Source organism: Salvia splendens, unplaced genomic scaffold (assembly GCF_004379255.2).
Source record: "Salvia splendens isolate huo1 unplaced genomic scaffold, SspV2 ctg543, whole genome shotgun sequence".
Classification (NCBI taxonomy): Eukaryota; Viridiplantae; Streptophyta; class Magnoliopsida; order Lamiales; family Lamiaceae; genus Salvia; species Salvia splendens.
In genome coordinates, this window is record NW_024599201.1 from 4,167 (window position 1) to 16,685 (window position 12,519).

Genomic DNA, 12,519 nt, shown 5'->3' on the forward strand with positions numbered 1-12,519 from the left:
ATCTTGCAGGCATTACTTGCCTCTTTGGGTAAGTCCTTGGTCTTCCAATTAAAGAGGGGTTGTCTCCTTCCTTATACCAAAGTTTCCTTTAATTCCCTTGTTCTTTAGTTCACTAGAATTTGTCTCCACCTTGCAGGTTGGGAGAGGACATGGGTTGCCAAGCTGCTGCTCGCGACGGGCTCGCTGCCCCGGGCCCGCGGGTTTGCTGTCCCGGACCCTCGAGCTTGCTGTCGGACCCACCGGCTGATCGGATCAGTGTTGTCAAAATGTCGTTCGGGTCGCTCGGGTCGCCCGGGTCGAGACCATCACCGCCCAACATGGGTGGGTTGATCGAGACACAGGGTCGCCGCTGGGTCGCCCGGGTCGGGTGTGTCGGCTGGGTCGCCCAAACACATGCTGCGCAGTCATGTTTTAAGATAAATCCCTAAATCTTTTTTATGTAAATCATTCCCTTCGATGCTGATTTGTTTTTACTAAAATAAACATAATATAAAAGTAAAACTTACCTAAAAATTTGCTCTCTCTTATTTTCTCAAATATATCACACGTTTTCTGACTTTCTCAATCTCAATTCTCTATATATATGCATGCACCACATCAAACTTTTCAAACCTACTTTCTACACTTTAGAATTCGGTTCAAAGATCTTATGCTGCCACCCTTCATATATTCCTTTCTTTTGATATTTTCAGACAATGGTTTCAATCATTTATTTTGTGTTATGACTTATGAATTGTTTTGATATTTTTGATAATTTCTATTTTTCACTTTATCTCTATTCACATGAATTACATCTACATTTATATTATTTGATATATTATAAACATTAGAGCAATATATTATTTGATTTAATATTAAAAGGCAAAAAAATAAGCCTAGATTCGTGGGTCTCTCGACCGCGTCGACTCATCGACCCGCGACCCGAATTTTCACCTCATCGACCCGGTGCTCCCCGCGACCCTAACATCACTGGATCGGATAGGGCCGCGGAGGGCGACGTGGGCTCAGGAGAAGTAGGTCCATTTGTGAATATTTGTACAAGCATCCAATATTCTTTTCTCTTTCTCAATTTAAGTCCATATGAACTTAGACATGTAATTGAATGTATTGATTGTGGTGTAAGCGAATACTTTGGTTCGGAATAAGGTCCTCATATTTATTCATGACGTGTTATATTTTGTAAATATGTGATGTTGTTTTAGTTCGTTCGATTCTTACTAAATTTGTGTTTTCTTGAACTATCGACATTAGTATCAACAAAGGAAAGTAATGAATTCCATTTGAAATACTAATCAAAAGAGCGAAAATTCTCTGGTTCGACATTACACATCAACGGCAAAAGGATAATAAAAGAAGTGGGTATTACAAAAACAAATAAAATTGAATTCTAATCCAGTTCCCGGTTAGGAACCGGTCGGTTCCGGTTGTAACTTGAATCGTTTTTTTTTAAAATGAAACCGGTATCGAAACCAAATAATGGCCTTAAAACAATGTAAAATTTGAACGTATAATGTATATAGGCTTGAAAGGGGTTTAGACATTGTAGATTTCATGCCGTATAATTAATATAAAAGATTTGATTTCACAAGGTAATATTTTCTCTCCTTGCTTGAATTTCAACCAAAATATTTGTCAGCTTTGACTGCACTGCGCAATATTAGTATAATGGTCATAGTTTTCTTCACAGAACTCCGATTAATACATTCTAGGTATCCATGCGAAGATCTTTCGATGATTTCAATTTGAGGCTGCTGCATAACCGCATAAATTCAGCGAACCGTTGACTCTATCTCTAAAAAACAAATAAAAGAAAGAGTTGGATAAAAATTTCCTTGGCAAGTTTATTTTCATGTCAAACAAACATGTCATTAAAGATAATTAGGCCCTCTCGGGGGTACTTGACATTTTATTTCTCTCTCCTAATATATTTTAAGCACCAATTATTAAATTTGGTGTAAAAAAAATATCTCAAAGATGAGAGAAGTATAAATATATTGACCCGTAACATGGAATTTTATTGCAGTACATATTCAACAAACACAGAATATTAAAACTAAATCGCACAAAAAGACAAGAACGAACAAAAACACATGAGCCATGAAATTGAAGTTATTCCACAAAGCACACCTAGCGTAGAAAACTCAAATCACACTAGGCCAGGGTTAACATGAGCATACTTACGAATATGGTCATTTTCCTCAAATTTTGCAATGTATTTTTTTTATCAAAAATAACACACGCTTCTATCCCTCCGCCTCTCGTATCTATCCAGGTTACAAAGTTACCATTACCCACAGTTTCCGATTCCGAGTTATCCGCAACATTCCCTGAGAGCCACACAGGCTTTCCCCATCCAAAGTCAACCAACTTGTAATACCAAGCAACTTAGCTTGTTGAGGCATCTTTTTCCTAAACGCCTCACAAACTCACCATCTATATTTTCTTCAACTCCCACACCAACTCTCTCAACTTCTTTTCTTTAGGGTTGTTGCAAACAGCAACAGGTGTCCACACGAAATTACCAAAACTATCCTCTGGAAATGGTGGCACTGCCCGCCTCCGCAAGTTGACTGAATGAGCCATCACCAAGGGCTTCGGTTCATCCTCCTCCGCCACAGCCTCCATGAAGCATTTGCATATCAAGGCGGTCACCACATCCACGCGTGATGGGACTGACCAGTTGGGCTTTGAGAATATGGATAAAGCAGAAGCATCGAAAACGTATCTTCTGGTTACAAACTTTGCAGGCGCAGCGGCCATGTATTTAGTGAAAGTGGTGAAAGGGACGAACTTATCTGGTGATACCAATAGCCCTATCCTTCCCGAAAATATATTTTCAGTCATCCCAGAAGGGCCATGATACTCGATAGTGCGTTATAGGATTTCTTCCACACAGTTATCTTCTAGTAAAGGTGTGGAGTAATCCTCCTCAAGTCAGTTCTAGGAAAGTCTCTTCGTAAGCAGTCCTCAATGAAGCCATTATTGGAGTTCTAGCCCCGACCTACCAAGTCTTTAAGAGCCTTCACAATTGCGGTAACTTGTCCTACGGTATCAGCTACTCACTGAAATAGAATAACATTATTGGGAACAATGAAGTTCTGTAACCTGACTCGTACCTAAAGATTTAAGTGAACTCTCCAAAACCCATTTGCACTACCAAACACGCTCTAATTATCTTGCCTAGCTTTTACTAGTCATTCATATTCGGCTCTAAACTTAGTTTTACTTTTGTTTGTCGTAACTTATCTAAAATAAAAATAATAGTAGAATTTAATTATTTGTTTATTTTTGTGAACAAGCTCATAAGTATATTCCCGAGCAAACTCAACATTGTATTATTATCAAAATGAAGATTCACTCTTTCTTTTTTAATAAATAGAAGCGTTTGCACTTATACAATTTTATCTTTCTAGCCGATACGCGAGTTTATTGTAATGAATTTGGAAAATGAACTTGGGATATTTTCTTACGAGTCTTCGATAGTTTTTATTATATTAGAATTAAATTTTATAGTTCATAAGGCCACCCGCAACGCGTCACGCGGGTGGCCGTATTCCGTCACGAAGGGACGGGACGGCGGCGTGACGCGTTGCAGCGCCCCGTCTCGTCCCCAGCCCGTTCCGCGTTCCGTCACGCCGTGACGGTTGGCGAGACGTCTCGCCACGCGCCGAGGCGACGTGGCGCGCTCCGGCGCCATGCGTGACGCCCACTCGCCGGCCGCGAATGGGCATCGTCACGTTGACGTAATAATTCATTTTTTTTAAAAATTCGAATTAAATAAAAAAATAAATAAATAAAAATTGAAAAACGGTAATATTACCGTTATATTACCATTTTTTCAATTTTTTATTTTTATTTTTATTTTTTTACTCTATAAATATTCCTAATTCATCCTCATTTCGCACACAAATAAACATCTATTCTTCCCAAATCATCTCCATTTCCTCTCCAATTTTCATCTAACCTCTCATCACAAAATGTCCGGTGACGGAAACTCTTGCGGTGGCGGCTCCGGCGGGTTCGACATCGCGACTGGGGGGTATGTACAATGTCCTCGGTGGTGGTTCCGGTTCGTCGACGCCGGGCACCCAGGGTTCGTCGACGCCGGGGGGTACCAACCACCTCATTTTGATGTGAATGCATACGCACGTCCCTCTGCCCCGAGGTATTCGCAGGGATTATCCCAGATTCGGGAGGATTATTCCGTTGATCCCACTCCGGAAGAAGGCCGAGGCGGTGGAAGCTCCAGGGTGGAGGCGGACGAGGAGGAGGAAGAGGATCTAGGTCGGCATCCGTACGGCCCCAAAGAAACGCTAGCGGTGTACAACACCTGGATCAACGTCTCGTACGATTCCATCGTCGGGAATCAACAACCCCGGAAGTGCTTCTGGAAAAAGGTCACCGAGGCCTATCACGAGATTAGGCCGAAGGGGTCCCGCCGCCGCACATATAATATGCTCTGTGCTCACTTTGACCGAGTTGACAGAGAAGTCAAACGATTCTGCGCCATCCACAAGAATGAAGCGGCTCATTACCAAAGCGGAGCCACGGGAGCCGACATTCTGAGGTCGGCTTTGCGGGTCTACTTCGACGACACCGGCAAACAATTCAAATATGTCGATGTTTGGGAGGTCGTCAAGGACGAGGAAAGGTGGGCCGACGGTGTCCGGTCCAGCTCGGGCTTGACCTCGAAGCGCACGAAGCACACGGCGGGTGGCCAATACTCGTCTGGTGAGGGCGGTTTGGACAGCGGGCCACAAGAGTTTGCCTCGCAGGAGGTTGAGGCCCCGGCAGACAATGCCGGTGGGTCCTCCCGTGGGCGCCGTCGGCCGCAAGGGAGAAATGCGGCGAAGGCGGCTAGAGGGAGGAGGAGCCGAGCCGAATCAAGCCAGACGGGCTCGTCCTCGGCGGGAACCTCGAACTCCCTTATGTCCATGTACATGACCGCCACAATGGTGGACACTTTCCGTATGACGCCTCCCCAATACCAAGTCTATCTTAACAGAATTGCGTTTATGGCGGCACAACTTGGCATTCCGCCTCCTCACGGCTTCAGTGCACCTCCACCGCCTCCGGGGGATGATTCGCCTGCGGAGTAGTTTTTTTTATTTTCTATAAAATTGTATTTTAAATTATGTCATTTTTATTTTTTTAGGATTTTAATTATGTGTTTTTTTTATTTTTTTGAATTTTAGGTTGTATTTTTATTTTTTGTTGTAATTTTATTTTATTTTTAATGAAGTGTGTTTTTTAAATTGAATTGGTTGGAAATAAAAAAAATGAAATTGAATGAATAGTAATTTAAGGGACGGTTAAGGGACGGAGGGTTGCAGGTTCCGTCCCTTAATTAAGAGATGTAGTAAAAAAGTACAGTGAGACCCATGAATAGTAGTTTAAGGGACGGTTAAGTGACAGCGTTGCGGATGGCCTAATAGTTTTAAGTAAAATGAGAATAATTTTGGATTCATACGAATACTCCTCCGTCTCATACAAATCATCTCATTTGAAAATGAGATGAATTTTAATGTGAAATTAATAAAGTATGATAAATGAAAATGAGATGAATTTTAATGTGAAATTAATAAAGTATGATAAAAAAAATAGAAAGAAAAAATTATTGAAATGTTGCAAATATAGAATGAGGTCCACCTCACTAAAAATAACAAAAATTGAAAAGTGGATTAGTTTTTGGGAGATGGACAAATATGGTAAAAGTGAGAACTATTATTAGGAACGAATGAGTATTAATCCATTTTTAATTTAGACCACATTTGATTTTGACGTATTTGTACCAACGAATGCGTGTTGCTTTTAAATCTACAATAAGTCAATCTTCTGTATAACAAATAAACGTTTATATTGGATACTAAATCTAGAGAGAGAAAAAAAGTTCTGGTTCTATATTGCAAAACAAAATACTCTCATTAATACTAATATCCAATATCCGAATGTTGATAATGTATTATAGATCTAAAAATCGACAGAAAATTTGGGTATCAAAGTAAATATTTCTGCAAAACTAATTAAATGTCCACTTTTAAGAATTAATTAAGGAAAAAGTGATGCATAGATGACATTCAACCATTTAAAGTAAGCTATAAAAGTCCATTTTATTTAACCATCCAAAATTACGTAAATTCAAGTCTTATCCATACCTTTCCAGAAGGGAATATGCACCCTTCTAATGTCCATTTAATCCAACTAGTTTAGTTTTTATGAAGCAAAGTTTGCAAGGAATAACTGACTATGATATTTACTAGTTTGTTTATTTATGAAAGCGATGGAAATGTAAAAGGATATATAGAAATGCAACAAACTTGGTTGTGCGTCTTTTGTTGCCTTTGTTTGGAATTAATTTTGTTGGCACTTGGCGCAATTTATTATTTCTATCATCATCTCTTACGATAACCTTTTTTTATTACACCAACTGAGCAGGGCGCCGTTCCAATGAGCGGCGCTCGCCTGCAAGAGCGTGCTCATGCCGCTGGCACAAGCCTAACGGTGAACACGCGGTGTGTCGTGCCGACGATACGAGTTTCGTTCTTAGCTAAAGCAGCATTGTGCATGCTCTAATACTTTCTAACTGGCAGCCACATATGCCCGTTTTAAATTTACATTTTTTAAATATACAGTAAGAGTAATTAAAAAAATAAAAATAGGTAAATGGAGAATGTTTATATATTTACATTTATCTTTTTTATAGCAGGAGTAGTAAATATAGTATCTTCTTATAGAATAAAATAAACAGAAAGGGAATGAGATATTTATTTGCAGATGAACGAAAAAAACAATACATTTAACAGCGGGCATAATGAGTATTAAGATGATCTATTTTATGGGACGGAGGGAGTAGAAGAAAATAAAAGTAGAAGAGAAGTGAATTCATTGAGGATTGAGGATTGAGGATGGAGGAGAGAATGGGGTCATGGAATCTTGTTGGTTTGGACTTGAGAGCAATGGTGGTCACGTGTGGGTTTATTTTTAAAGCAGCGCCACACCACCAATTCTCATCCAAATCCTACTCTCTTTCTCTATAACTCTATATCGCCATCACTCTCTTTCCCCTTTTTCTCTCCTTCCACACTCAATTCACCTTCAATTTAAGGAAATTGTTAGCAACACCACCAACCCCCACAGCTTTTCTCCTCGTGGCTAGGGTTTTTTTCACTTGATTATGATGCCATTGATTTGAGACCATTTACGAAATGGCGGCAGCTACAGGATTTATGCCGCCGCCGTTTGATGTTCAGATTCTCCGCTGCCAGAAGAAGCGCCGCCTGTTCGCCTCCTGCTGCTCGCCTCGGAACTGTAAACAGCGGATCCTCTATCCGGCTCTCTCCTTTGCATCTTCTAAGTAAGTCCTCTTTTTCTTTTTTCAGTTCTAAAGGTGTGGCGATTTCAATATAAGGTTTTTGCCTTTTTGGTTATATCATTGTTTTTTTAAATAAGCAGGTTAATGAAGTTTGATGCTTTGCTCAGAAGGCAATGGATTCCTTTGTTCGTCTTGTGCGGTTGACAAAAACAAGTGATAGTCTAATAGTTATCAGAAATCTTTGAATTTGAGCTTGTTTTTGTGAATGCTGATTGTAATTCTTTCTTTCTATGATTGATGAGCCCAGAGAACTGAGGTTGAGTCCGAAAAAGGTTTAACATAATTCTGTAAAAATGGAGAAAACGAATGTGTGACTGTAATATGTTGATTTTAGTTTACATTACTTTCTTAACAATGACAGTAATTAGTTTCTGTGGGCTGTTTAGGGAATGTGGGCAAAATCAAATCACATTAGGCCTTTAGTCTTGCTGCAACTGAGTTTCTGCAGGATTGGGGTTTTTTGTTAACTATTCTTTGTGAAATGCACAACTCGTATTACTAGATCGTGTTGAAATAATTGGTTTGAATTAAGTTTGTGACTTGGAAACTATTCTTGCTTGCTATTGCAGATCCAGATTTGTTACCAAACAAGATAAGTTCTTCTCCCGCTGCACCCCAAGAAACACAGGTCCTCAGTTTCGAGATTCTCCCCTAAAAGAGGTGATGCATATTTAGAGTCTTTCTAGCTTAACTTGAGTGGCATTATTTGGATAATAGTATCTCATCCTTGGACTTTTTTGTTTAGTTGGTGTCTGCTTTTTCTTTCATCCAATTCATCTATAGATTAATGTAAAAGTGCTAGTTCGTGGCTTTAATATAGAAGATGAGTTTTTCTCTGTAGATACTGGTATTGCCAATGAGGAAGAATGGGGCATCAGTTTGCTAAATGATAGTGTCAATGAATCTGGGACTAATGAAGATGGAAGTACCTGGTACCGTGAAAGTGGGGAAGATCTTGGAGATAATGGTTACAGATGTAGATGGACTAGAATGGGCGGACGAAGTGCTGACACCACTTCTGAATGGAAAGAAACGGTATGCACATTGTTCCTTTTCCTTCCTTCTGATTTTATACTATTTGATATAAAAGTGCTGGGATTTTCTTCATTGTTATCTGGTGACATGCAGAACAGATTGTATATTTGATTTGGTAGAAGTTAGAATGATGATTGTTTTATTTTGTTACTGATAAGAGGTAAAGGCTGTCAACAATAATGAACACAAGACGTGCTCGATAAAAGGCTTTGGAAGGATATTATAGAATTTAGAAGGATATTATAGAATCTGGAATTATAATTGACGGTTTTAATGATGGAACTGGAGAGAACAAGTACTGAAAAACAAACAGAATGATTGATAAAAGAAAGAAAACAATCCTCTCGCGAGGCTATGGATTTCTCCGCCTACGGATTAACTCCTTCCAAAATTGATCTCTCCAAAAGATATCAACTACTCCTACTGACCCACCTTATATAGGCGGCTAAACAAATCTCACATAATTCAAATAAAAATAAAATCTCTCAAATTGAACTAACTAGTCAGGCGAGATAATCTTGGGATTTCCCACTAAACGCTTCCCTATTATTCTGGCCAAACCACTCCTCCAACCAACATCCGTATCAGTTACATGATCAAATCCCAAATTCAGCATGCATGTTTGTTAAGAAGGGTGCATGTAGTATTTCATATTAGATGTAGCATAACTTGTACATGGGTGGGGGTTAGAAACTAGTGCATATATCTCGGGAAAACTTAATTGTATACGAGCTTTGAATATGAGTCATTGAGATGACAGAACTGAAGTGTTCACACGTCTTAACTAAACCAATATGGTTTGCATACTAAGTAGTCCTATATGAGTATGTAGTGTATTTATTGTGTTTCATAACCTTATTTAAGTATCATCCCAGGTGTATGCATTTAATTGGATTTGTTCATCTCCTTGACAGTGGTGGGAGAAAAGTGATTGGACCGGATACAAAGAACTAGGTACTCCGACAAAATTGTGCTTTCCAATATGCTATTATGTCTTTTCTGTATTCCGCTTAAAAGCTTCTTGAATGGTTAATTTTATATGTTTCCTCGTGAATTAGGTGTTGAGAAGTCTGGAAGGAATGCAGAAGGGGATTCTTGGTGGGAAACATGGAGAGAAGTTCTTCATCAAGATGAATGAGGTATCAGTTTTTTATTTGCGCTACTCCTGTCTGGCAATCTTTATGTTGTTTAAAAACTATTAAGAAGCTGTTCTCATCCTTAAACTTCCTGTTTAAAATTGCAGTAATCTAGCTAGGATAGAAAGAAGTGCACAAAAACAAGCGAAATCGGGAACAGAAAAAGCTGGGTGGTATGAAAATTGGTAAGACTCGTCGAGACATTTGACTACTACCAAAAGATTGAGGTATATAAAGAGAATTAACTGTTACGCAGGTGGGAAAAATATGATGCCAAAGGGTGGACTGAGAAAGGGGCACATAAATATGGCAGATTGAATGAGCAATCATGGTGGGAGAAGTGGGGAGAGCATTATGACGGAAGTGGTTCAATTTTGAAATGGTATTTACCCATCTTGTCTTCTCGATTAAGCATTTTGCATTGCTTCATCATAATCTGGATACTACCAAATGGGTTATTTTGTACTACCTCCGTCCCATAGAAATAGGCTAATTGGGGATGACACGGGTTTGAATGTGTAATTGGTAAAGTAAGAGAAGGAGAAAAAGTAGTTGGGAATTGGAACAATTTAGTGGATAGTGGGGCCCATAAATGATAAAGTAAAAGCAAAGGAGAAAAAGTTGCCATAAATAAATATGGACTATTTGTATGAAATTCGTCATATTTCTATGGGACGGGGGGAGTATTGTTTTTCTTGTTACATGCATGTGAAGTTTGTTTTGTTTTAGTTTCTCATTTGACATCAATCTCTTATGGCAGCTTATGGCAGTTCGCCTAAAAACCGCCACAAGGATATGGTGTATTAGTATGGTGGATATGGCGGTCAATAATTAAATAAATAAAATAATATTTATATATTTATATGTAGTTCAAAAATGAGAAACTAATAAAAAGATAACATCTAAAACTCTTAAAACAATTAATAAAGCATAAAATACAACTCTAACCTCCATGTTTCTTACAACTCGAAATATCTACCTTGAAATAATTTTCATGGTAATATTGAAATTTTCGATCCTTACTATGTTATAAATTTGTCTTTCTAGGACTGATAAATGGGCTGAGACAGAACTAGGAACTAAATGGGGAGACAAGTGGGAAGAAAAGTTTTTTGCTGGTATTGGATCACGGCAAGGCGAGACTTGGTCTGTATCTCCCAGTAATGATAGTAAGTTATTAATTTGTTTTTGTAAAATATGATGGATTCCTCATAACCATTGCCACATAATAGTCAAATTTTCTCAAAGATTGTTATCTCTTGGGAATGGAGGTTAATAAGTCTACTTATGTAGAAAACAATTGTCCCTTAAATCCTGTTGCATTTATGTTCTACTCCCAATCCTCAATATAACAAGTGAAAAATATGTATGGTGCTTCTACAATATACACACACTTAGATACTCCAAGCTATGTTCCTTTCAAAAGACATTTTCTGATCAAATGTATCGAATTGAAAAAAAAACTACACATGGTTCTCAGTCTTAATTATCTGCACTAGTGCATTATGATTTATATGAATAGTGGAAAATTAAATTCCATTTATATGTAAATGGTGTACAAATTGTCTTTATTTGATATTTAGCTGCTTAGCCGTTTTTTTACTTGTCATTTCTTTCCTCATCAAACATTAGGATGGTCAAGAACATGGGGAGAAGAGCACTTCGGGAACGGGTACGTGACACTTTTTAAATTTCATAGCTAACTACCTCTTGTCATTATTTGATATTCTTTTATCGTAATTGTGTACATGGTAGATTTGCTAGAAAATATTTTTCTTCTTTTTTTTCTCTTAAAAAATACGTGCTCTTTTGATTATGACGCATGAGTATTTTTGGTTGAGGTCGAGGTTAATATTCTTAATTTGTGTGGCAGGAAGGTGCACAAGTACGGAAAGAGTACGACTGGGGAGAGCTGGGATATTGTTGTGGATGAAGAAACATACTATGAGTAAGTTATATTAACGTTTTACGTTGAGCTGAGCCGAGTCTTCTTGTTGGTAGAGTGAACAATATCCGATATTTGCATTGAGCTTTTCTTGTGTGAAATTGAAGGGCTGATCCACATTACGGATGGGCGGATGTTGTTGGTGATTCCAATCAGCTACTATCGATTCAGCCTCGAGAACGGCCTCCTGGTGTCTTTCCAACCCTCGACTTTGGCTCATCTCCGCCTGCAGACAATGACGAGACCTCCAGCGATCAAGAATGATGGTTTGATTTATTTGTAGTTGTCAGAGAGGTCGAGTAGAAGAAGATGTTGCTCCATTTATTCTTCATTTCATTCATTCTTTTAGCATTTTCTGCCTTCACTCTAAGCTCAAAAATGGTTTGGACATTTTACAAATATTCTGTGAATGGTGGATTTTATGGCTGTTGCGTAGCTTAAACTCGGCCGTATGGTTGTTGAGGGAGTGGTGCATCGGCAGCGGCAGGCTTTGGTGGTCATACTTGACCAATCACCGGAATAACCTTTGCATATCATCGATCGCTTCATATTTTATACACATGCCATACCATAAAAATAGTCTCTTTTTTTACATTTTGATCTGTTTCAAAATTAGTCCTTTTTACATTGGATTAGCTTTTCTCTATCATATAAGGGAAACTTCATTCTCCAAACTTCAATTATTTTTTAGTTCTAGTAGCATCATATACTACATTACTCACAAAACCACATACGGGTATACACATAAAATACAAACCCATAGTCAAACCATTTGATAAAAGATCTATTATACAACATTCATACAAGATACAGATATCTCTCTCTTTTGATATATATGAGAAAATTCTTGTGAATCTGATATCATTATAATTTACTATTGCGCTTACTAAACAACTACAATAGTATAAAATACTACTCCCCCTCCCTCTGTCCATAAAAATATGGGCAGATGAGATGACACAAGAATTAAGATAAAATTGAAAAATAAGAGAGAAGATGAGAATAGTATGGTAAAGTAAGAGAGAGGAGGA

At 38.4% G+C, this 12,519-nt stretch overlaps 2 protein-coding genes across 2 annotated transcripts; one reads left to right on the top strand and one right to left on the bottom strand.

Annotated features, from left to right (window-relative positions):
* Positions 1–2,433: 2,433 nt before the first annotated feature.
* Positions 2,434–2,760, bottom strand: LOC121790551 (stemmadenine O-acetyltransferase-like). Its single transcript, XM_042188743.1, has one exon. It carries the CDS (start codon positions 2,758–2,760, stop codon positions 2,434–2,436), a length of 327 nt encoding a protein of 108 aa, XP_042044677.1.
* A 4,445-nt stretch (positions 2,761–7,205) lies between these two features.
* On the top strand, positions 7,206–11,908 carry LOC121790552. Its single transcript, XM_042188744.1, has 12 exons — positions 7,206–7,354; positions 7,453–7,482; positions 7,942–8,032; positions 8,156–8,407; positions 9,322–9,361; positions 9,466–9,542; positions 9,646–9,728; positions 9,800–9,925; positions 10,591–10,712; positions 11,176–11,215; positions 11,417–11,491; positions 11,596–11,908. The coding sequence occupies exons 1-12, from the start codon at positions 7,206–7,208 to the stop codon at positions 11,750–11,752; spliced, it is 1,242 nt and encodes a 413-aa protein (XP_042044678.1). The 3' UTR covers positions 11,753–11,908.
* Positions 11,909–12,519: the final 611 nt, after the last annotated feature.